Source organism: Apus apus, chromosome 1 (genome assembly GCF_020740795.1).
Source record: "Apus apus isolate bApuApu2 chromosome 1, bApuApu2.pri.cur, whole genome shotgun sequence".
Lineage (NCBI taxonomy): Eukaryota > Metazoa > Chordata > Aves > Apodiformes > Apodidae > Apus > Apus apus.
The window spans coordinates 155,717,869-155,742,870 of NC_067282.1; the positions used below are offsets into that span (position 1 = coordinate 155,717,869).

The 25,002-nt window shown below is 44.2% G+C and overlaps 4 protein-coding genes and 1 long non-coding RNA gene across 6 annotated transcripts; 2 read left to right on the forward strand and 3 right to left on the reverse strand.

Annotated features, from left to right (window-relative positions):
- Window positions 1-3,402: 3,402 nt before the first annotated feature.
- On the forward strand, window positions 3,403-5,316 carry LOC127385247 (histone H2B 1/2/3/4/6-like). Its single transcript, XM_051620895.1, has 2 exons — window positions 3,403-3,409; window positions 4,497-5,316. The coding sequence occupies exons 1-2, from the start codon at window positions 3,403-3,405 to the stop codon at window positions 4,982-4,984; spliced, it is 495 nt and encodes a 164-aa protein (XP_051476855.1). The 3' UTR covers window positions 4,985-5,316.
- Window positions 5,317-5,761: 445 nt separating this feature from the next.
- On the reverse strand, window positions 5,762-7,201 carry LOC127386948 (histone H1). Its single transcript, XM_051624716.1, has one exon. It carries the CDS (start codon window positions 7,157-7,159, stop codon window positions 6,503-6,505), a length of 657 nt encoding a protein of 218 aa, XP_051480676.1. The 5' UTR covers window positions 7,160-7,201; the 3' UTR covers window positions 5,762-6,502.
- Window positions 7,202-8,969: 1,768 nt separating this feature from the next.
- On the reverse strand, window positions 8,970-9,596 carry LOC127387041 (histone H2A). Its single transcript, XM_051624935.1, has one exon. The coding sequence runs from the start codon at window positions 9,575-9,577 to the stop codon at window positions 9,188-9,190; it is 390 nt and encodes a 129-aa protein (XP_051480895.1). The 5' UTR covers window positions 9,578-9,596; the 3' UTR covers window positions 8,970-9,187.
- A 284-nt stretch (window positions 9,597-9,880) lies between these two features.
- LOC127387179 (uncharacterized) lies at window positions 9,881-11,753 on the forward strand. The gene is made up of 2 exons (XR_007890067.1): window positions 9,881-9,945; window positions 11,435-11,753. It is a non-coding gene; the product is annotated as an uncharacterized LOC127387179 (long non-coding RNA).
- WBP11 (WW domain binding protein 11) lies at window positions 11,522-24,256 on the reverse strand. Of its 2 annotated transcripts, none has more exons than XM_051624538.1 (12): window positions 24,142-24,256; window positions 22,323-22,440; window positions 21,462-21,493; window positions 20,794-20,887; window positions 20,209-20,405; window positions 19,259-19,392; window positions 18,378-18,577; window positions 16,516-16,710; window positions 15,832-15,933; window positions 14,665-14,979; window positions 13,313-13,495; window positions 11,522-12,624 (listed from the first exon to the last, which is right to left on the reverse strand). In XM_051624538.1, the coding sequence occupies exons 2-12, from the start codon at window positions 22,384-22,386 to the stop codon at window positions 12,191-12,193; spliced, it is 1,950 nt and encodes a 649-aa protein (XP_051480498.1). In that variant the 5' UTR covers window positions 22,387-22,440; window positions 24,142-24,256; the 3' UTR covers window positions 11,522-12,190. The 2 variants fall into 2 exon arrangements, with proteins under 2 accessions (XP_051480498.1, XP_051480507.1); XM_051624547.1 differs by lacking the exon at window positions 24,142-24,256 and adding an exon at window positions 24,084-24,096.
- Window positions 24,257-25,002: the final 746 nt, after the last annotated feature.

Below are 25,002 nucleotides of genomic sequence, written 5' to 3' on the forward strand. Positions count from 1 at the left end.
CCCGCCGCGCACGGCCCGGCTTTCCTGGCCCGGCGGTTGCGGCGCCCGGCGGTGCCGGGGAGGGGGAGATGCGGGCCCCGCCGGCTGCGGGTCTGCAGCAAAATCCCGCCAATGGCGGCGGCGGGGCCGCGAGCGCCGCTTCCCGCCCGCCCCGCCCCTCCCGCGCGCCGCAGCCGCCATTTCGCGGCGCCCTGAGAATTGGGGGGGGGGAGTTTCTTTGTGCTCAAGTAAATCCACGGTTTTTAAATGAATGCTGAGTAAAAGTATTAATCCAGTTTTATGTATTCTTATTCCGACGAGTGTTTACAATGTGTGGTGTTGTTGAAGTAACTATATGCCTTGATATTGTACTAATGAAAAAAATACTGATTGCTTCAGGTGCCTTTAAGAAAGTGTGACATCTGTTCGTTTTTATGTTCTTATTCTTTGTTGATATGTATTATCTTTTTTTCTGATTTTTGTTTCATATAGTTTTGGACACATTTATAAACTAGTCTACATCTGCACTCAGAGGGAAGACATTTGGAGTAGTTGCTTCATCTAAATAATTTTCAGAAATATCAAGTTTCCAAATGTAATTTATTTCAGAAAATGTGTATAAATTTCCTCTCTTTATCCTTTCCTTTCATCTTATGGCCTTTTCAGTAGAGATATATTATGCTGTAGGAACCTAACCCATATATTCACTGTTTGTCTAAGTAGTTACAAGCTCTTGCTCTGTGTAGTGGCAGAAAAAATTAACCATTTGAGAAGGCTGAAAACTAGCAGAAATAACTATCAAGGTATGCAATATATAATGCAATTATGTTCAATATGTTGATCTCAACATGTCCAAGATCTGCAGTAGCTGTCTGTAACCTTTAAACCAGACCTCTCAAATGTGATTCTAAGGTGCACTTTAGAAATTTTCCAAAATAATCACAATTACTAAACAGCTGTGCCATATCATCAGTATATTTCTAATAACTCTACATGCTCTGTTCTGAGTGTCTTGTGTTGATTGTTAAGTTCTGTAACTTTTCTTGGGACTTTCCTGGAATCACTCAGTGATTTTTCATTCTGTATTCTATGCAGAAGTACACAACAGGCTAAAATGAAATTATGTTCAGAAACCCATGCAAATCTCCAACACTTATCCTACACATCTTTAAAGTTTGTCTCTTTTCACTGTTTAATTCCTTTGTTTTGAATGTCCTTTGTTGGTTTGTTTTTCAAGAGCTTTTGGCACTGGCAAGCTGTAATCTGTAAGGCCAAGATAATGCACGGGTGTCTGACTTACCTTCATCAGGTAAGGGTTCCCTACACCATTTCTGACTGAAGAGGCTGCAGAAAGTGGGATAATTAGAGCAAGAACACTACTCAAAAATTCCTTTTTTTTTCTTTTTTTTTTTTTTCTTTGCCTGAAGCCTACTTAGGCAACAAGCACAGACAGAAAAAAAAACCCAATCATGTATTTCTATCTGGAGATTTCAGAACAAGAAGCAGTATTTTTCAGAAAAATCTCTCCAGGGCTCACCCAGGATCTGTAGTAGAAAACAGTAAGAGAAGCTTTGCCTTCCTATCTTCCCATTAGGTCTTGCAAACTTCCAGCTGGAGCAGTTATCTGAACAGGAGGAAACTGACAGCCTGTAGCACAACACGTTCACCTGGAGAAAATATAGCAACCAGAACAAAAAGACAGAGTCCCACAGTGCGTGCTGTTTGGTAACATGCAGGCTGGTGACTCCTTCAGCTCTGACATCCTTAAGTTCTGTATCTGTTCTTTAAGGCTTCTGTGTTCCGTCCCATCACACATCTTCTGATGGACTGTTTCTTTTGGATGATCCAAACCTGTGGTCAGTCACTGACAGCTCCATTGTTGCTGAAGTGGGACGGATGATGGATCACTAAAGGTTAGCAAGTTCCCATCCGTTCCCTTTAGTCCACATGGTTATTTTAGACTATTGAGAGAAATACAAATGTCTGGATTCCTTTTCCATATAATCCTGTCTAAATAACACAATAAAGTTAGCTCTTCTGCTATTATTGATAAGGATTCTACAATCAGTTCTTTCCAAGAACTTGAGCTCCCATTATAAACATCTCTTTTACCTCTCCCTACCCATCTCCCCAATTATTTTGCCTTTAGCACTTTCTGGTTGTACCTCTTTGTGAAAGGGCAGCATACACAACCACACTACACCAAGACTGACTGGCCTTCAGTTATTTTTCAGCTGCTGCCTTTTTTGTTTGCTTATTTGGTTGGCATTTATCTTGGTTTTATGGGGATTTTAGCACAATTTTCAGCAGGAGGGCTAAAAACAAGCAATAGGTGTTCAGTTCACCTTTCCTTGATGGAGGATTTCTCTCTACTCCACAGATGATTTTTACAAAGCTTGTTAGAACTGAGAATCTCTAAGACCTGGATCAACTGTCACTTTTGTCTGGAACTGATTGATAGACTTAAAGGATTAACATGGGGTGGAGGAGGGGAGGTAGAAACTGGAAGGTTTTGTGTGTTGGGGTTTTTTATTTTTATTTTTAATGCCTCTGCTTACTGGATCTACTGACTTTACATTGCTGAGATTGCCCTGCATTATTCTACACTTTCTCTTTCAGAGAAGTGTAACAAAACCAACAACCTTGATCTGTTATTGTGGAGACAAAACTGGAAATCCTACACCACATTATCCAGGCATGTCACATTGTGGACTTTCACAAGCGTTCACAAGAGAACTGTTACCAGGCAAAAATGTTCAGAGTGAACTGCTTTTCCAGTAATGTTTATGCCAAAAAGAAAGTAATCAGGTTCACAGCATATGTGGGAAGTTAAATAGTTAGACATGGGCCATGCTCATCTTCTTGCTTTGCTGAAAACTGGAGTACTTTTCTTCTCCTTAATAGGCAGATGCAGCTCCCTCCTTCTTTGCCAGATTTTCTCCAAGCTGACTGAGTTGCTGCTGGTGGCAGCTCTGGGGGAGGCAGGGTAAAGGGAGATGGATGAACACCCATCCTACCCCTGCTCCTGATGAGAGGCAACTGGCTTCGGGGGAGGAGGAGTCTTCTCTTCTCAACTTGGGTGGCTGCTTTTGTCTCCCCATTTCAGATGTTTAGCACATCACAGGCACTTGCAAGCCAGCATTAATCACTGGGGTGGAGAAAGGTCCCACGCTTTCCTCACCTGGCTTCCTTTCTCCAGACAGCACTATTTTGGACGTAGGCTATAAATCTTTGTGGACCCAGAACTCTGCCCAGCAAGGTAGAAGGAAAATGAGCAGCAGCAAAACCAGCCTGGTAAGGTGACATATCTTTTTATTGCTTGTACCGGTATCCAGAATTTCTCTCACCATCCTTACAAATCTCCTCAAACAATGTGTTTGTTGTGGTTTTAGCAGACTTCCACACCTTAAACTACATTTACATATGCCAGGTAGGTTTTTTATAAAAGACCATGCCATCCATCTCTTCTGACAGCAAGAAAGTCTAGACTTCTGAATGGCCCTTAAGGGTTTCAAAAGAAAATAACATTGTGATAGCACTGACTATACGATAACAAATTATCTGGTCCTAACTCCATCCAAGCTCAAATTAGCCTGATTCCTTTAGAAATGGACTGTAGCACTCTCATTAACCATTGACTGAATTTATAATTGTAACATTTAATGTTGCCACTGAACATTTTAATAATTAAAAAACCTCATTTTTTTCTAAATATACAGGCTAATACTAAAGCAAAAAACACATCCTCTATTATATAAAAAAATCAGCACATCAGAATTATTAATACCATAAAATAACTTCTTCTGTATAAACATTTGTATTTTCTTGCACAACTTAACAGGAAAACAGCCAGGATTTCTGATACACAATAAATTCAAAATTCAATTTTAAATCCACAGTTTATTTTTATTACCAGGGATATACTTATTTGGACTTAAATTATTTCAATCTTTAATGCATTCCAAAAGAAGTCCACCCTGTTCAATGTACAAAGAAAATCAAACTACCATGTCATTTAAAGTCCTGAAAAACAAGCCATGAAGGGCTAGAAGAATTAGTTTCAAACACAATTTACAAGGCCTAGTATACCAGAGCCTCTTTATCTATTCTGGTATTTTTTTCCCTTTTACATTTAACTTGTGGCTGTTACACATGCTACTGAAGGAAATATGCAGGTATGCTTCTGTCAAAGAATATCACAACCCTTTGACGTTTTGATTTGTTGTGTTGTTTTGGATTTTTGCCTGGAGAAACTGCCGATAACTTCACTTTGTACGTAAAAAACCGCCCGAGCAAGGCAGCTACAGGAGATAGGTGAGCTCGGGTGCTGCGAGGTGACCGGGCGGGCCCAGGCAGAGGAGCAAGATCTTCACTTCCAAGCTGTGGGATTGAAAAGACTGCTTGGTGATTGGCTGATGGTGGGACGTTATTAACCAATAGTAGAGTGGAATTTAAAAAGGACCAATCACAAAGTTTCTCGTGCAAGTAGTGACGTTCCTGACTCCTTTGTCCAATAGAAGCGCTGAAAGCTGAATCCAGAAATTTGCATAAGGCCCCTATAAATAGGGCCAGTAACCGCCGTGTTGGTACTCCGGAGTGTCAGAACAGTGTGGTAATTGTCGCTATGCCCGAGCCGGCCAAGTCCGCCCCCGCGCCCAAGAAAGGCTCCAAGAAAGCCGTCACCAAGACGCAGAAGAAGGGCGACAAGAAGCGCAAGAAGAGCCGCAAGGAGAGCTACTCGATCTATGTGTACAAGGTGCTGAAGCAGGTGCACCCGGACACGGGCATCTCGTCTAAGGCCATGGGTATCATGAACTCCTTCGTCAACGACATCTTCGAGCGCATCGCCGGCGAGGCCTCTCGCCTGGCGCACTACAACAAGCGCTCCACCATCACGTCGCGGGAGATCCAGACGGCCGTGCGGCTGCTGCTGCCCGGCGAGCTGGCCAAGCACGCCGTCTCCGAGGGCACCAAGGCTGTCACCAAGTACACCAGCTCCAAGTAGAGCGTCTCGGATCGTCAGTTTTTAACCCAAAGGCTCTTTTAAGAGCCACCTATTTTCTCAATTGAAAGGGCTGAATTACTTTTTTTTTTTTTCTTTTGGTTCGGATTTATGTATTATGTGTCCTTAAAGTATTCTGGTTGTAGGTACTTACAAAGTAAATACTTGAGATGGAAAAGTCCTCGGTTAAAAGCTTATGTTGGGCGCAGAGTTACAAGTATGACAGTTTAGAACTTTAACATGAGCTTTGGTTCAAAATGTGGCTGAAAAGCACCAGCAGCAGCTTTTCCTAGTGTTTTGCCAGCTCTGTTTTCAGAACTTTGACGACCCGGAAAAGGGAGCAGGATGTGATCGTCTTTTATTCTAGAAGTGCTAGGTATTCCGGTAGGAACTCCTAGATGCTATGGCCAACTCGTGGCCTGTGCGCTACACTTTATAAAATAAAACTTATATTTCAGGGATCACTAAATGTAACAGTTTCTGGCTCAGGTCTTCCAGGCGTGTAGCTTGGTGTCCGTTTACGTGCATTCCAGGGCGCTCTCCCTGGCCGCTCCCCACACCCCCCCCGCCCTCCCCTATACACACGCTATCGGTTTTTTTCAGTGAAGTGGCTGTCCGTGCTCGATTAGGCGATAGGGAAAGATTTTTCTGTAGGAAGGATTTTCCAGCTTAAAACCTCCAACACCCAAGCCTGTGCGGGAGGCGATTTTTCTTATTTTTTTTATTAATAATAATTAAAAAAAAAAAGTTGCGGGGGGCAGTCAGTGATGCGTAGGACACCCTCGGGGCTGGGAGCATTGGATTTTGGGGCTCCTCTTGCCCAGCCACCCCCGTTCTGCCAGCCGAAGCGGTTGTTCCCGGACAGCCTCTCCCCGCGGGGCAAAGGCAGAGCCGGGGCACGGCGCGCACGTTCCCCGAGCCTGATCCATTTTCCTCCTCCTCCTCAAGCTACCTGGACCCATAGCTCATGGGAGTGGGGTGGGGGTGATAGGGTGCCGTACCCGGCCCCCCGCGCAAGGGGCTGCGCCGGCAGCTACTGAGAGGGGAAGGGGGGTTTGTTGGGGGTGTCACCGCCCATAGGGGCGGAGGCTGGTCGGCAGGGAGGCGGGGCCGAGAGGGCGGAAGGGGCCAATCTCGGCTCAACGCGGGACTTTTAAACTCCCCCGGGCGCCGCAGCAAGGGGGGTGGGGGAGTTGGCGGGTGGGGTTGGTGCTGTCTTTTGCTGCTCCCGCTGCGCCGGGCACATACCTGGGGCCGGGGCCGCTGCTATCGGCGGGCTCCCGCATTGCACGCAGAACAACTTTTAAGGAAGCGCAGGTTCCCCCACGCAGGCTTTACGGAATAGGGCGCGCCTTACGAAAGCGGTAACGTGTTAGTATAAATTCAGATTGAAGCTCTCTGAAAAGATTTGGTTTTGCTGCTGTGATTTGTCAGTGCTCCAGCTCTTTTTGAGAGTAAGTGGGTGGCTCTTAAAAGAGCCTTTGGGTTTATTTATATGGGTAGACTCCAATTACTTCTACTTTACTTCTTTTTGGGCGCCGCCTTCTTTGCCTTGGCAGCTTTGGGCTTCGCTGCCTTCGGCTTAGCTGCTTTGGGCTTCACCGCCTTCGCCTTGGCCGGGCTCTTCGCTGCCTTCTTGGGGCGGCCTGCCTTGGCAGCTTTCTTGGGGCTCTTGGCCGCCTTCTTCGCCGCGGCAGCTGCTGGCTTCTTGGCTTTCTTAGGGCTTTTCTTCACTGCCGCTGCTTTCTTAGGTTTCTTGGCAGCACTTGTGGGCTTCTTGGGTGCCGGCTTCTTCGGCTTGGCTGCAGGCTTTTTCTTAGTTGCTCTCTCCTTCGTCTCGCCAGGCTTTTTGTTCAATTTGAAAGACCCGGAGGCGCCGGTGCCCTTGGTCTGCACCAGAGTGCCCTTGCTGACGAGGCTCTTCAGCCCCAGCTTGATGCGGCTGTTGTTCTTCTCCACATCGTAGCCGCCGGCGGCCAGCGCCTTCTTCAGCGCGGCGAGGGAGAGCCCCTTGCGCTCCTTGGAGGCGGACACGGCCTTGGTGATCAGCTCGGTGACGCTGGGGCCGGCGGGCTTGCGGGCTTTGGAGCCGCCCGCCGCCTTCTTCGGCTTTTTGGCTGCTGCTTTAGCGCCAGGAGCAGAGACAGCAGGAGCGGCAACAGGCGCGGTCTCCGACATAGTGGCAGCCGTCGTCCACGAATCAGGGAAAACCACTGGGCCTGGAGCAAGTCGGCGGCCTCGTATTTATAGAGAGGAGCCGCGCGGTGATTGGTGCGTTGCAGCGCCCGCCCCGCTGCAAGGCAGAAAGGTCCCTTCTCTCTGCTCATTTTGTGTTTCTTAGGAGTCAAAAAAGCCTGTTTTTATAAGAATTTCTGCCACCTACCCACCCCCAGTTCGCAGCGGCGTGGAAAAGAAAGACTGTTGTTCTCCTTGGCAAAGTTTCCCGTCGAAGAGGCAAAGGGTGAGTTAAAAAAGAAGCGATAAACCCTGAGTCCTGGACCTGGACAGACCTCGGGAGACAGAAACTTTTGTTTTTCCTTCTAAATAAAATCCGCGACGTGGGCACTTAAATCCCCAAAGTAACTAATTATTATTCTTTAAAGGGTCTTCTCTTAATATGAACTGAAAATCGGGGATTTGAATCAATATTTTAATCGCAAATTGATTTCAAAGAGGAGGAAGTAACACAGGCTCATCTTGAGCACTGAATATGGATTAGAAATTAGCTTCTTTGTCCAAAATCCTTTACCCCTTTCAAAATAATTAAAATAAATTAAATTACTGCGTTATGCAAGAAGGCAAGAAGCAGATTAAAGTCCTTTGAAGGGCTGTTTGTGCCCCAGAAGGAGATTACTTTTTACAGCATAGCATCTTGCACTGTGTGGCTCAGTGTGTACAATACAGACATGGTTCCCTGGTGCTTGGCTGCAAAAATACTTATTTACTTAATAAATTAGGTGACCTAAGAAGTTAAAACGGCCGGGGGTTTGTTAACAATTATAATCGGTGTCCTATTGCTTGATAATTCTGCATGCTTTTTATTTTAATACAGTTTGTTTGGTGAAAATCTGAGTCATTATCTGTGGAGACACTGCTGCAGCTGATTTTTCCATACTTCTACACAACAAAACTTGCTCAAATTATCAATTTGGGATCTACTTTCACGGTAGATTGTGAAATATTCCGTTTTTTTACTTTCCAGTGACTGATTCCTGCATTAGAAATCATATGAAAGAAAATAACATATCCAACTGATTTATCTGTTGTGCTGAAGTGACTGGCTGTTAGCAAGAGGGGGAAAGTCTCCATCTGTACATTACCAAGCCCACGTTTAAACAAATTAAAAATAAATGTGTTTTATTTTTCAGGGCACAGACAATGAAAATAAGTATTCTCTAATATTTTCATTATTGTCTACACCCTTTTGTTTTGTCAAAGGCCTGTGAGCTGTTTTTCACTGCTTGCTATTGTGTCAGTGATACTAAAATTTTGCGCAATGTTATGGTTCAAACAATTTATTTTCAAAAAGAATAATTATTAAAATGTATTTATTGACCTGTAACCACTGAATATTTTCTTTGTTTCTAATTCAACATTTATATGGTAATATTCAGCACTATACATAAGGTAAAATCAGAACTGGCAGCAGCCCTTTTAACCTCAAACTGCACATCCAGCAGTAACAAATTACTCCCAAACCCCTTCAGCTTTCAGGCAGAAAATAGGTATGACAAATTGAATTAAAAATCAGTAATAAATGCTTAGTTATGTCTGTAGGTCAGGTCAAGAGATTTTCTGGGGGGTCGGGTATGGGGGTTTTTAGAGACATCAGCAAGTTACCTCAAGTTGTCTTCAGGCTAAGCTGACAAAAGACCTGCCAGGGCTGCAGGTTCTTTGCGGCTGTGATCAACTTAAGTGTCTTTTGCACCCCTACTAGAGCAAAATTATTCTCATCACGTGGAACAAACCTCATTCTTACTATAAACTTACCAGCAATTACCCTAGATACTTTGTAATGGTGGTTTAAAGTTTTTGCACCTTAATGTCCTATGCTATGTGCACTTTTTTATCACCAAACACAGATCTCCTGGTGTGCTTCCTAATGATAGCTGGGTGTTGTTTTCTAGGATCTACAGCTCCTTTTATGAGAAAGTAGGTGGCTCTAAAAAGAGCCTTTGAGTTACTTTTGAGGTGGGAACCGTTGTTTCACTTGCTCTTCGCCTTGTGGCTGTCGGTCTTCTTGGGCAGCAGCACGGCCTGGATGTTGGGCAGCACCCCGCCCTGCGCGATGGTCACCTTGCCCAGCAGCTTGTTGAGCTCCTCGTCGTTGCGGATGGCCAGCTGCAGGTGGCGGGGGATGATGCGCGTCTTCTTGTTGTCGCGGGCCGCGTTGCCCGCCAGCTCCAGGATCTCGGCCGTCAGGTACTCCAGCACGGCCGCCAGGTACACCGGGGCGCCGGCGCCCACCCGCTCCGCGTAGTTGCCTTTGCGGAGCAACCGGTGGACGCGGCCCACCGGGAACTGCAGCCCGGCCCGCGACGAGCGCGACTTGGCCTTGGCCCGCGCCTTCCCGCCCTGCTTCCCGCGGCCGGACATTCTGTCCCCACTTCTTCCACAACAGAAGCCAACCCCAACGTGCGGCACGAAACGCCCCGTCCCCCCCTTTCTTTCCCGGCCGCTTTTATAGCCTCCCTGCGCGCCCCAGCCCGTTCTCTGATTGGCTGCGACGCGCTCTCTCCAGCTCCGACCAATGGCGCTGCGGATCCAAATCCACCCAATCAGGAGCAGGGGAGCGCCCCCCCAGCCCGAGGGGGGCAGCGCCCAGAGCCTGCGCCGGGAACGCCCTCCCGGGCGGGGCCACATCCCCCTCCCCTCTCGCCTTGTCTCCCTGGTCCTGACCCCTGTGGGTGCTCCGGAAAGACTTTCCTGGAAGACGTGTGCCCTTCTGCCTGAAGAGAACTGAGGTGCGTAGCTGGAACAGGGGCAACGTCTGCTAGTGCCAGCGCTGGCGGTTTATCTGTCGGCCTGTGTTTAGAACAGCAGAAATGCTACAATGGGATTAGATTTAAAGAACTTGTTATCACTATTGTAAAAGAGATACCTCCTTTCGGTAGGGACATTTGCAACCTAGCACTACTGAGAGAGGTAGAACCTAGGCAGGCACATGTAACACAGGAGACGTCTCCAATTCTGAAGTCAAATCTCCCAACTGTTCCTGTAATCAAGCTAATATTGTATTATTTGCAAGGCTGTTCTGCAGAGCATTAGAAGGCAGGCTGTCACACTTTGAGTAAAAGTGTAGAACACCTTGCTGCACCAATAGGCTGAAGTGAATTCATCAAGATTGGAGATGTTTTTCTGGTATGGTCTGGCCTTTTTTTATGGACAGAGATTACTGTTAATTTTTCCTCCTTTGCTCTAATCCTTTAGTTTGCCTTTATTCCATGACTTGTTTTCTCTCTTTCTTCCATGCTTCTAGCAAGGGCAGACAATATCTCTGCCTAAACCCAAGAAGCCTGCATCCTGGACTTGGTCACATCCTTCTGCTACCCCAGTGTTGCACAGCAGGCTCTTCTTCCATTTTCCCCACACCATGAGATTCTACTCTCAATTTCCATAAATTCCAATTGAGAGTGATCTTTTGTACCCATTCTCTTTCCTTGATGCTTTTATACTCTATATATACTCAATTTGTTTTATGCTCCATCATACACTATCATCACTAGCTCACTTTTACTTTTAACAGGATGAAGATACCTAAATAAATAGTAAACTACTAATATTAATCTTGTGCTCTAATTTGGTGTTCCAGACAAAACTTAAATATTTCAAAAATGCAGTTAGCTCTCTGAAGAAGCAGCTCATTTTGAAAAACCTTAGTGCTCACACAGACAATCCTACTGTTCCTAAAACTGATTTGTCTACAAGAACCCAGCAGACTTTGCAGTCTCTTTCAAATGAGAATATAGATTTGTTTCTTGCACTTGGTAAGAGTTATTAGAATATTTAGCTCAGTCAGCATAGTCACTGAAGGTAAAGGAAAACTTCTGACAAAATAGAATGTTTTTAAAGCTGGAAATGTGAAAGTCCTTCTTTAAAAATATCTGCAGGTTAAAATCACTCACTTCATAGAATTTGCAATCAGATTTCCTATAAGTAAAATTATCTGTGAAGCTCTAAGAATTAAAATTGTTTACCAATTTTTATTTTAAGTTACTCTGTCCAAGATGCAGCTAGTGGATATATGAGGCTTGACTTGAAGTAAACCTTTCAGTAAGAGTATATAAAATAAATAATTTTGTAGTTATTCATAGTACACTTCAGTTTCTACTAGCAACCAACAAAGGCCAAATGGGATGCTTAGAACCTTAACATGAATATAGTAGAACTTTAGTTTTAAAAAAGTATGTATTATTTATCATGCAGCTGTCGTTTTTCTTTTCTGAGGTTCAGAATGCCTTCATCTTCCAACAAGGCCAAAGAACCTCCCCCCTTTCCATCTTACATATTCATTTTAAACAAATCACAAGAAAACCAATATTTTGATACACTGAACATTTATTGTCTTCCACAAGACAAAATGAAGTTTCCCCTGCTGATGAAAAGCCATCAAGATGACTGTCAAGGGGACGGGATGCAAAATTCCAGTGTACATTATACGCAACAAATTACCTCCCTGACTACCCTGGAAGATGACTGGATCAATCCCACTGCAACTAAAAAACCAGGATTATAAAATATTTACAGAAAGGAACAGTACAGAAAATAAAAACCAGACAACCATATGCATATGAAATGCTGCTAACACTTTTCTCCTTAAAAACCTGTTCCACTACCCTTGCCAGATAATTCAGGATGTGCAAGGATTCAAGCAGAGCATAGCGACCTCCCATTCCCACACCTGCCTCCCAAGAGTACCGTTATCTCCCTTCAAGGAAGAGCAAGGACTCGAGGGACACAGCATCACCTTCTTCACTGTTATTTCCTTCCACCAAGTGGACAAGCCAGCTCAGAAAGGAGGTCCCCAGCCACCCTTCATCTACAGCAGGTCTCTATTCAGAGCATACTGGCAAGTTAACCTGTGGGTAGGGAACTATTCCCTGTCACATGAGCCCTTTCCTTGCTTGCAGGAAGACCATTCCTTCTCCTCCCTCCACAGTGGTCTGATCTGCATTCAGAGGGGCAGGAAAGCTGGCTACGACCATAACATCACAGGAGACCTTCCATTTCCTTCATGAAGGCTTCATACACATCATCCTTTGTCTGTACAGAGATAGGGGCAGACGATCCAGCCTTAGGGGCAGCTTTGGTTAATGGGAGAGCAGGCTCATCATCCTGTTTTCTCTGGGAGGCAGCAGAAGCCCCTTTATTCTCCCGGCGCACTCGCAGGGCCGTGGGCACAAAGCGAGTGATCTCTGCCTTGGGGTTAGTGATCTGCGGCTTGGCACTGATCGTGGCTGTAGCTTTCTTCTCAATGGTGGCCGCGCTGGTGTCATCCGCCTTGGGACGCTGGATCAAGCTGGGGGGAGCACTCAGGACCCCGGGGTTTGGAATGGGGGTTGGTGGGAAGAGGCCAGGTGGGGCAGGTCCTAACGGAGGCACCAGAGGTGGCCGTAACATGCCTGGGCGAGGAGGAGGGATACCTGTAAGAAAAAGGCATGAGCTGACTCCACACCTGGGAGTCTTAAAGTCTTTGGTCAAAAAAGTGCACAGGCTCAGAAAGCCAAGAAGGAAAAAATAATAATAATAATAATAATAATAATAATAATAATAATAATAATAATAAACCCACCACAAAACCACAAGATGCAGTAGCACTGGCTCTAAAAACAAAAATGAACAGTTTTGCACCCTGCATCAAATGACAAGTTGAAAATGCTGCTGAAGCTCAGATTTTGAAAGCTACATCCGTTTGTGTATTGCTCCCTTTCAAATTTTAAGGTTATAATCTGAAACTAACATTTCTTGATGATGCATTGATTGGAATTTCAGAGTCATCAGACTTGTATGACCAGGCAGAAAAAAAAAAAAAATCCCCATCTCCAACTCATTAAGTGCAGCACCATTACAACACCCTGGAGTTATTTAAAAAGAGTCCAGCAGAAGTTTAAACTCTGAAATTCCCTTTTGGAGGACAAATTTCTTGCTACCGAAGTGCACACAACAGTACAAAATTACTTGTTGTTATTGCATAGAAAAAGATCCAGCATAATCCAGACAGGAACAAAGCCAAACCAGTAACTGCTTATGCTTCCTGACTTGGTCACCACAGCAAAAACTGGGAAAATAAAACAGGGAGAGACTTGACTCTGAGCAAACAGAATACTTTACCTGGTGGGGCAGGAGGGGGCAGGCGAGGAGGAGGTCCACGTGGAGGAGGACCTGGGGGCAGACCTGGTGGAGGGCCTGGAGGAGGGCCTGGTGGACGCCCAGGTGGAGGGCCTGGTGGTAGAAGTCTAGGTAAAGGCCCACGCATTCCTGGTAAGCCAGGAGGTCTCAGGAATGGAGGAGCTCCTGAAAGCATACACATAAATTAAGAGAAATTAAGTTCATGGTTAAGAAAACCCAAAACTATCCCATCAGCTAATACTAAAGATCCTCAACAGGAACTTGAAAGCAATTCTAAAGCTAGCCAGCTGCCAAACAGATCTAAAAAAAATCTCAAGAAGAGACAGCAGATTTTAGGCTTAGATGAAAGTTTCTTCATAATAGTCAAGTATCTTCTCTCACATGTAATGAAACAATAGCGAGAATGGCTACTGAGCTGAGGTTAAGAATTTAAACAGTTAAAAGTGAAAGAATCTGGCATTTGATTGCCCTTCTGGCCTGAGTTATCACAGAAAAAATAAATCTGTAGAGAGGACACCGGAAAGATCTTTGCTTTCCCTCAATTCCCTGGGAAAAAAAGCAAAAAGAACCACATTGTTAACGTACCAATCTAGAATAAAATTCATTACAAACATAGTATATACTGCTCCTCACTATAGCTAGCTATTGATCTTCACAATGTAAGTATACGAACTCAAGAGACAGATTTATACACTTTTTCAAATTAGAAAACAGCTCATTACTGTTATCCCGTTCAGCTACATGGTAAACCTACTAAGTTACAGAAACACTGCTGTTTTCCTCTAAATAAACTTCAGGTGTTTACCCTCATAGAAGCCATACAGTATGAATAAAAAGTTATCGATCTGCCACAGAATCAGCATAAGCCTTCACCACCACAGCTCATTAAAAAAAAATACACCTAAAAAACATCAAAGCCTGGGTGGTAGCTCCCAAGCCTCTTGCATGTCTTGTTCAGGGTAAAACATGAGGGGAAAGACACACAAAAAAACACCAAACCCACTGGAGAGGCACATGGCACCAGACCTTGTTCTTCATACAACACTGGCTCCTTGGCTGCCTGCCTCTGTTGGTGCTAATGAACAAGCTTTGGTACTAATGAACAAGCCAATGTCCATCAGGCTGACTACAGCTACAGGAGCCTGATGCCTCAAAAGCACAGTACAGCAACAACAGATTGACCACAGAAGAGATCACAGACCTCAGCAACTACCACACTGGGCTCCTGTACTTCATCTGCAACACATTCAGCAGCTTCTAAACTCCTAAACAGATACACTGCCTGTAGCACAGAGAGCCTGCATCCTTCAAACCAGAGTAAATCAAGCACTCACCTGGTGGAGGGCCAGGAGGAAGGCCAGTGGGTGGGCCTGGGGGCCTCAGTGGAGGGGCTGGAGGTGGTCCTAGTGGAGGTGGCCCAGGCATAGGAGGTGCCTGTATCTGAGTCGGAGGAACAGACTGCTGAGCCTGTTGCTGCTGTTGTGTCTGGGAAGCTGCAGTAGATGATCCAGTCTCTGCAAGAGCTTCCTCACTGAGCTGTTGTTGCTGTTGTTGTTGTGATGTCTCTTCAGACTCTGAGTCTTCTTCCTCCTCCTCCTCTTCTTCTGAATACTCTTCTACTTCTCTTCCTTCTTCTGGAATTTCCTGACCTAGAAACAGAGACATTTATAGAATCAGTCCACAGGTAGTATCTTCGTGAACATCAGAGAAACCTGAGCACACAAAATAAGAAATCTTACTTCAAAGGAAAAAAAACAAACAAACACACATGACATTTTATTATTAAATAGAAAATTTAAAAAATTATAAAAATCACAGCTCTAGACACAGCTCTGCCAACAAGTTCTATGTGTTCCTGTGGGAGCTGAAACTTCTATTATCAACCCAAACTACAGCTATTTGATCAAAGGTTTGTGGGAGTTTGCAGGGGGTGGGGGCACAACAGGGGATGGGGACACAACCTCAAAATAAACATAATCCCCCAGGGTCAAGAAACCCCAGCACTTTGAAAGATACTGGGTGTCTTTCTAAAACAAACAAAATAAATCTTCACTATTTTGGTTAACTTATTCCTGCAAAAGGATATTTTTAGGGAGTGCAAATCCTTACAGGTTACAGGATAAGCCCACAGTGAAAAAGAAAAGGTGAGATTGTCTATGAGCTCATATTTTGTTTGATCAATTGTTTTAAAGTTAAGTAAGATAAAATCTAGAAGAAAGATATTCCAATACATTAAAAAAAAAAAAAAAAACAAAAATATAAGTTCCTACTGTAACTCCAACTCTGCTATGCAAAACACACAATACTAGTAGACTAAAAATTATTTTAAAAAACCCCAACAGATACCTAACTACAACTTATATTCTTAGCAGATCTTACATTATGACAGTAAAATATTTACTCTATAAAATAGAAACTGTGCAAACAAAGTAAGCTTATCACAGAAAGCATAACTGGAAGCCTAGTGGCATATCTCCACTTAATACATCCATCTCTCTCACCTGCCATTCGTAACATCATGGCCTGGAGTGGAGTCAGTTCTTTCATGTTCTTTTTCTTTTTCCGTGACTTCCCAGGCATGTCTGCAAACCGTACACTATGACCTGGGGAAAGGAAAGCATGGACAAGGGTGGCAGAAGGTGGGAAGAAAATAATAAAAATCAGATAGGTTTAGGTCTTCTACCTGATATGGACAACATATCATTCTAACATAACGATGCTTCTTACATAAGAGTTAGCATTGCTGTTACTGACTATTTGAAATTTTGCTAGCCTAGTATTCTCTATCAATTGGTCTCCCCCAAGAAATTAATTTTTTTTAAAAAATCCAAAAGCATTAATAGTATGACATTTAATTTTTGTTGAGTCACTAAAGAGTCAGTATATTTTACACTGAGGCTTACTTTTTGTAGGGTACCTTGCCAATCCAATGCTTCAGGTGAAAAATAGCTTGCGACCTTACTAAGCTAACTCATCTGTTAAGAAAATGGATCCATCTGAAAAGACGCTTCACTTCCAAATAGCTTTCTTCTGCTATTTGGAATTCTTTGGCTGAAATTTAGGTGACAGAGTTAGCTGGCTACACAAATTACTTTCCCCGTCACTCAGGAAAACAGACACAAATTCTGTTAAGTAGTGTTTCTCTTTTGAAAAACCAAACCCCAGCCCATAACTTCCCATCATACCTGATTTCTTTTCTTCGCCACCTTCCCTTTCCTTGTCATTATCACGATGCACGAAGTCTTCTCCTTCACTGTCTGCATCTGATCTATCACTGTCACTGTCATCACTACTCTCATCATGCTTGTCTTGATCCATATCTTCAGGATAACCTTCATCTTCACTGGTACTGGACATATCGTCATCATGCCCTCGCTGTCCTGCAGGAAAAAAGTATTGGGAAATGCATGAACTCCAAATACAAAATATTCTGTCTTTCAGACCAGTCTATGTCTACAGTCAGAATAATCCCTTTAGGTATAGCCTGGAAATATTGTCAACCCTTTACTGTTTAGCACATATACCTAAACAGTATTTTGGAGAGTCTATTCGTAAGATTTCCCGCTAACCAGCTGGTTAATTTGCACAGCAAACAAGTGAAGGCAACTCCTACCTGCAGCTCATTAGTTAGTTTCTATTCATTAATCATCCATCATTAAAATACTTTAATGCTTTCTGGCATGCAATTAAGTTGATCTACCCATTCACAAAAAATTACAGGAATGATACAGTAACTGTGAAAAGGAGGACCCAAGTTCTCACTGCAAATGAAAACTCTGGATTGGCTGGGGTTTTTGTTGTTGTTTTGGTCTGGGATGGGTTGGATTTGTTTTCCAGGGTTTGGTTGGGTTTTTTTTGCTTGTTTTCTTTTGGGGTTTCTTTAAAGTAAGTCTTCTCTGCAAATCACAGAATCACACAATCTAAGGGGTTGGAAGGGACCTCGAAAGATCATCCAGTTCAAGCTCACTGCCAGAGCAGGGTCACCTAGAGCACATCTCCACAACCTCTCTGAGCAGCCTGTTCCAGGGTTTTGTCACCCTCACAGTAAAGAAGCTTTTTCTCACCTTTATGTGGAACCTTCTATGCTCGAGCTTGCACCCGTTGCCCCTTGTCCTATTACTGGACATCATTGATAAGAACCTGGCTCTGTCCTCCTGACACTTGCCCTTAACATATTTGTAAACACTGATGAGGTTGCCCCTCAGTCGTCTCTTCTCCAAGCTAAAGAGACCCAGATCCCTCAGCCTTTCCTCATAAGGAAGATGTTCCACTCCCTTCATCATCTTTGTGGCTCTATGCTGGACTCTTTCAAGCAGTTCCCTGTCCTTCTTGAACTGAGGGGCCTAGAATCGGACACAAGATTCCAGATGTGGCCTCACCAAGTTAGAGTAGAGGAGAGGGGCAGAACCTCCCTTGACCTACTAACCACACCCTTTCTAATACACCCCAGGATGCCATTGGCCTTATTGGCTACAAGGGCACATTGCTGGCTCATGGTCATCCTTCTGTCCACCAGGACCCCCAGGTCCCTTTCTCCTACACTGCTCTCCAGCAGGTCAGCCCCCAGTCTGTACTGGTACGTGGGGTTGTTCTTTCCCAGATGCAAGACTCTACATTTGCCCTTGTTGAATTTTATTAAGTTTCTCCCCCCCCCAACTTTACAGCCTGTCTAGGTCTCACTGAAAAGCAATGCAACCCTCTGGTGTATTATAGTTGGGTTTTTTTAAAGGATAATATATACAATGTTTCAGCACTGCTATGACCACATGGGAAAATATCTGTGCAACCTAATGCAAAACCAAAATAAATCTGAAAGTTGTAATTGGAAGCTTCAACATTCAAAAATATAGATTAAAAAAATTGCAGATATTATGAAATATATCAGAATCACTTCAGAGGTGCAATCACGTAAGAACAGTCTTCAAGTAGTATTAATACCCATCTTGCCCTGAGAATACCTTGTCTAGAGCACAACACATTCACAGCAGTACCATCTGTAGCAAAACAAAGAGGTCAAGGAAAAACTTAGAAATGGTAAAGTCCTCACCTGCTTCAGAACTGTAAGAAATCTCTTCTTCTCGCCTTCGAGGAGCCATGTCCAAGGAGAAACCCACTTTACGGCCATACATCTGTAGAACTTGAGGTGGGGGTGGCCCTGGGGGAGGTCCAGGGGGCTTCCTGCCTGGAGGTAAACGTGGAACACCAAGCCCAGGAGGTGGAAGTACAGAAATGGACCGAACTGGTGGTCTGGAAATAAGAAAGGAAATTAAAAATGTAGGCACACAAAATAAATGAAAGCAAACATGCACTTAACATAATTATTTAGCCTTCTCTCATCATGGCACACACAGTAGCCTTCTAAAATGAAACATGAACATTTGTAAAGTATTTGTTTTTGTCTCAAGGAGTTTACAACCTCATAAAAAGACAACTGCTGAAGATCAGACAAAAATGAGCTTCTCAGAAGGCAACTGAAGACAAGCACACAAAAGCAAGGATTTAATCCGACCACAGAAGCAGAATGAAATAACCACAAAGTTGGTGAAAAGAGAAGGCTGTTCAGAAAGAAAAAGCACTAGAATGAGAAATCTGATAATGAAGTCAAGTAGGAGCTTAAACTGAATATACCAGCAAGACAAAATGACACATGTATGGCAATTCATGCCCAAAGTGGTAGGGCTTTAAGTTTTACTGATATGTAGAAAGGCAAATGCTACAAGACAATGCATCACTTGAAGCAATTTAAACAAAAAACTGTAATAGTAAGGAAAGATTTAAAAGGGCTTTGATTACAAGAAAGTACAATTCTGTTGCACAGAATTCCTGATTTCTTCTACTCAATATTGCCTCCATTTCTACCCTTAGCTCCTCCCTAGATGGAAGAGTGTTCCTTTTTTACTTCTCCTTTAATTTTCTTTTTCCACTTACCCATAGGCTGATGTCTTCTTGAGGATAGAAGGTGGTTGGGCCCCTGGAAGGGGAATGTCCTGTATGAGGATGTTGGAAGGAGCATGTGGCATATCTGGCAAGGGGATACTTTCCACTTCAACATGCTGAGCATTCTAGGGAAACATAAAAAAGGCAGAGTGAGTTACTCTCACAGAAGCTATTGCACAAACTTGTTACCTTTCAGAGTACACAACATGTTATCTTGCAGTTGTCCATTAAAGACATCAGGGAAAAAAGTCAACAGAAAAAGCTTTCAATGCACAACAAAGCACATGCAGTGCACCCACAAAAGGCTTTACTATTTCAGTCAAAACCCACTCAGATTGTCAACTCCCTTTAGACCTTCAGTCCCCAAAGGAAATAGGCTGCAGACAAGTATGCCTGCACCTTTTTTTTATTTCAGTGTCCAGAAGGCACAAATCACAAGCTGTTGAATATTCCAAAGGAAAAAAAAATAAAAATCTTACAGATATTTGCACTGGGGCAACTTATGTTCTCCAATATAGCTGGGAAGAATGTCAAAGCAAGCTCTTTAAAGGAATACCAAAGGATTTTCATTATTTCCAGTAAAAGATTCAGTAGAAATTTACAGAAACATCAACAGCACCTTCACAAGTTTGGTCTCTCTAATACAGAAAACAACTCTGGTATTGTTGATTTGCAACATAAATTTCCCCTCCCCCTGTAATTTCTTGTTGAATTCAATCAGTATATCAGAGACAAATACAGACTTGACAACCCCCAAGGCCACCTTCACTTAAATGCTGTAACTGGAGATACTACCCAAATTATTGTAAGTATTCAGCATGGGTCACATAACATAAACACTGGTCTCTGAAAAACAGTTCCCTTCCTTCTTAACTGTCACATCTAATGAGCAAATAACAGACACCACCATAGTTACCAGCCTGAAATACAATAAGCATTACCTTGACAGCATCAAAATACTGGCTGAGTTGTGATCTCTTCTGCTCATACTCCACTTCCAACTTGCGTAGCTCTTTATAGATGTCAGGATTCTCCTTCTCATAAAGCCGCAAGATGCGCTCAAAAGTCTCGCGGAGCTTTTTGCGTTTGTCCTTTAGCACCTTTTCATTAAGTTGTGGCTGCTGGACTGGGTTAAACTCTAATCCAAGACAGCAAAAAAAACCCCAAAAATTCTTATGTTACTCTACTGCACAACTGTGACAAATGAAACAACTTCAAAGCAAGCAATTTCCAATCCCCATTTTCAGGAAGTCTGCAGCCTTATGACAATCCCCTCCCTCAACTTGAAGTTACTATCACAAACACTACTCGTTCTTTTTATCAGCCATCTTCCCCCCAAAAAAAACAGCTGGCTTTGATAGCACCACATCACCTCAAATAATCATCAATCCCCAATTATTAACAGAATCTCTCCTTCTAACAGAAAAGAAAGAAAGGTTATTCTATTTTAATCTCCAGTTGTCCCTTAAAACTATGTTATGCTTCTACATAATCCACGGCCTAAGTACCCGGTGCCTCTCACTCACCCATCTCATCCAATTTTTCCATGTCCCGGATAATCTGCTTTGGATCTTTCATCTTTAGTACAGCTGCTCGTACCATCATTCGTTGCTTTTTGTTCTAAGAAGATCAGAGATCAAGCACAACAGAAAAGTGTCACAGGAGAAAAAGACAGAACATTTGTACCAGATATTCCCCTCTCAATATTCCCAGTCTGCTGGGAAAAAAAAAAAAAAGGCATTTCAAAATGCCCTGCAAATATCAGCCATGGCACAAATCAGCAGCAAAGGTTAATTAAAGCTTCCAGGAATTTTAATTTCACTATCTTGCTCTTTACAAATTATTTTATAATCATTCATTTCAATTAACACACGCAATCAAGAAGATAGCCAACTGACAAAAGGTATACAGTAAAATATACTAAGTATGTGAGTCAGGTGGTTTATTTGGTTTTCTGGTTTTTCCTCAATTCCCAAGTACTTACAATAATGTTTCAAAAAGGTGTAATAATCACAAGTTTAAAAATAGCAGATTATGAGATATGGTTACTCAAAACAAGAGTTCTGTATGTTTTCTTAAAACTACTTGTTTGGACAATTGTTTCTAAGGTCAATCTTAGGATCTATCATCTGATCACAAACAAGGTAAGCAGGACAGAGAATGCTAAGTAAACATTTCTGATCTCTATATTTACCTTCTTTAGTTCCCTTTTCCGCGCTTCCTTTCCTGGAGAGGAGGAAGAAAGAGAAAATAAGAACGTGAAAGAGACAACCAAATCCACGAAGAACCTTTCCTTCATCAGGATTAGTACTGTTTCTAACAGTTTCACTCACTTTACAGAGACTGTAACTTTTAAACTCATCTTCCCAGTGACAGAGAAACACAACATGAAATAGGTTTCTATCTCATGTGTGGTGTACAGAAGGAAAAGAAGCCACCTTCCTGCCTCCAGGAGCAAGGCTGTTTCTCTACAGAACAGCAGGCAGCAAAAGTCGTAGTGATGTGTGCAGTCATGAAAGGACTGCAGCCCAGAAGCTCAAAAAGAGCTAACAACAAACAATGCATTTTAAAAACACATGGGCTTTGGGTATGCATCTGAAATAAATCACATTCACTGATGAATTCTGGACTTTCTTTATCTGTTTAGCACTGATAACATCTGGCATGTTATCAAAAGGAAAAAACTCAGTTAGACAACTCCCTCCTCTAATTAGACCTCTTGGAAAATTTAATGTATTCCTCAAATTCCAGCCTCATACAGATGAATTATATCTCAAGAAGCAGGCTGGCAGTTTAGGCAACAGCTAAGTACAAAGACCTTTCAACACTGATAACTAAAGTAAAATCTGGAGACAAATACTCAGAGAAGCAACAGCACACAAGCAAGCAGCCTTCTCAGGAAGTTTTTACACCAGCCAAAACCAAGGTAGTATTTTTCAAGGTAGGGAAACTGTTCTGGTTCACCAGTGAGGATCTCATCTTCAGATAAAGCTTTTTACTGCTTCCCTAGGACCCCTCCACTATTCCCATCTGCTTAGCTTTTATTAATACTTACGGGCCTGATCTGTGGGATTCATAAACTTCCCACTCTTGGTGGATGATGTAGATCTCCGCCCCATTTTGACTTTTTTCCTTCCACCTCAAAAAAAATAAACTGAAAAAGAGGGAGAGACCTGGAAAAGACAACATTGTTTCAGATCACATGCACCAGCAGGTTGATTATGCTTGTTTTCTCCTCTCTGCATCAGCAGGTTGCCGCCTCAAGAACCTCAAACACTTGTGAAGTTCTCAAATACTACTACAATCTCAGACATTCACATGGTGATCACCCCACTTTAAGTGTTATTAAAGTACCTATTTACTACTACTTTACTAAATGCCTACTTCAAGCTAATCAACCAGACTATTATTCATTTGTGACGCCAACCAAGAAGCTTCCTGCTTACACTGCAGAGTGCACAGGGGAGAAAGACACATTCTGTTTTTCTAAGAGATATCAGGATCCTTCTAGCTTTTCATTTACTCTTTCCCCTTTCCATTCTTCTCATTTTCTAATGTTTCACACAAATTTCTTCTCCTCAGACTTTCAAGCTGCCCTTGACTTCTATCCCCAGCACCCACTTTATCCACCAGCAAGTGTTTTCACACACATTCATGTCATTTTCTCTTCCTGTTACACCACTGCCCTTTTGCTCTCTACTTCCATCAGTGTTACTTCAAACTGTGTTGTAATGACCAGAGAAGAAAAAGTTTTTCTGGAAAGAACTATTTCCCATCCTCAGACATTTCTTCAACTTTCAGATGGCTACAGAAGTGTCCAAACTACAGCCAGAGATGCTGCCCCTCTCGTAGCTCTCATCTTCCCTCACCTACAGCCCCATTTCCTTGCCAAAACACCACTGGAAAAAAAAAAAATAAAAGAAATCCACAATATCCAACAAATTCCACTCCAAAAACTAAAGCACTCTTTGAACTTTGGGAGCTGAGAGGATGCAGCTTTCTAGTCACCATACTGCATCCATCACGACTGAAGTGAAAGTATTAACAAGTTAAGTCCAAAGTTCTCTGCTGCCTCACTGCAGTCACCATGTGCATTTATTCTTCTTCCCTACTTACAATAGATGTCACTTTCAAACTACTAAACAACAAGCCGCCCCTTATCCCCTATAAAGAAATATAAGCACAGGGCCTCATTCAGTGTTTCAAGGCCTTGCAGAAAGGGTTCCTACCAAGCTCCAAGAACTGACCACATTCAGTGCACTGACCAGCTCTGCTCATGGCTCATACGACCCGGTTATGCTCACAGCTGGCCTCCTGCTTGCAAGAGCACCCCAAGATTTCTGATCACCAATAAAATAACTTCCTACTTAGAACATTATACCGATTTTTTTGCCTGACACTGTCATTTATTTATTTTTTTTAGGTGGGAAGCTCACCAAACACAGGTAGGCATCACATTTGCACCTCGCATTTCCCACATTTCTAACATTTACAGGGTAAAAAGCACAAACTTCTGAAACCTCGATGTTTTTAGGACACAAAGCAAAGAGCTTCAACACAACAAGTTAACAGTCGATGGGGAAAAAAAAAAAAAAAAAACAACCTCAAAAAAACACACCACAAAACAAAACACTACATTTATGAATATTATTAATTTTTTTTGGCCCTGAGGGAACGAGGCATAAAGTCTCCCACGAGGCACACGAAAGCCTCCCCTCCTCCCCCGGACGGAGGGAGAAGGCGGCAGCACAAACCGCCGCCTTCTCCTCGCTTCCCTTCTTCTCCCCCCGTCCCAGCCCCGGCCCGCTCCTCTCACCCCTCCGCCCGGCTCCCTCCCGCTCCTCCGGCCTCTAGCACCGGCCCGCTCCTCTCACCCCTCCGCCCGGCCCCCTCCCGCTCCTCCGGCCTCTAGCACCGGCCCGCTCCTCGCCGCCGCGGCGGCCGCGCCGCCATCTTGCACCGGGACCGAATGGCGCGCCGCCGTCAAGCGCGGCGACCGCGCACCGGAAGTGCGGCCCTCAGCGCGCTCCAGCTGCGACTCTATGATCCTCCCCGCTCCCCTCTCCGCCGCGCGGAGGCTCCTCTATGGTCGGCCCGGCGGGTGGGAGGGGAGAGGGGGGGCGGGGCTCCACGGGATCACGTGAGGGGCGGGCGCTGGGGAGCGGTCCCAGGGGGCGGGGGGCGAGGGGAGGGGGGATGGGGGAACGGGAGGGATGTCCTTGGGATGCGGGAATGCTGCCCCCGTGGCTGGTGCTGGGAGCGAGGGGGGCCCGGCGCAGGCGGGGCGCTGCGGCCGCTCTGCTCCCGTGGGGAGAATCCTACAAAATGGCTCCCGGTGGTGGCAGAAGGCGGAGCTGCGGGGGGCGCGGGAAGCTGCGGTGGGTGGGGAATCGAGGCAGGGCGCTGGGGTCCCGGGAGCCTCGAGTGCGACGTGCAGCAGCACATCGAGCCAGCCGTGTCCTGGGCTGCATCAGAAGAAGTGTGGCCAGCGGGTTGAGGGAGGCGATTCTCCCTCTCTGCTCCACGCTCGTGAGACCCCACCTGGAGTGCTGTGTCCAGGTCTGGAGCCCCCAACGCAAGAAGGACAAGGAGCTCTTGGAGCAAGTCCAGAGGGGAACCACAAAGATGATCCGAGGGCTGGAGCACCTCTCCTTTGGAGCCAGGCTGAGAGAGTTGGGGCTGTTCAGTGGGGAGAAGAGAAGACTCTGGGAGGACCTCACTGCAGCCTTTCAGTA

Excerpts from the sequence above, each read along its gene's own strand:
- LOC127386948 (XM_051624716.1), bottom strand. The coding sequence starts at position 7,159 with ATGTCGGAGACCGCGCCTGTTGCCGCTCCTGCTGTCTCTGCTCCTGGC.
- LOC127387041 (XM_051624935.1), bottom strand. The coding sequence starts at position 9,577 with ATGTCCGGCCGCGGGAAGCAGGGCGGGAAGGCGCGGGCCAAGGCCAAG.
- WBP11 (XM_051624538.1), bottom strand. The coding sequence starts at position 22,386 with ATGGGGCGGAGATCTACATCATCCACCAAGAGTGGGAAGTTTATGAAT. Across the intron at positions 21,494-22,322 it reads GAATCCCACAGATCAGGCCC|GAAAGGAAGCGCGGAAAAGG; the intron begins GTAAGTATTAAT and ends CCTCCTCTCCAG. Across the intron at positions 15,934-16,515 it reads TGGCGAAGAAAAGAAATCAG|GTCATAGTGTACGGTTTGCA; the intron begins GTATGATGGGAA and ends TCCTTTCCCCAG.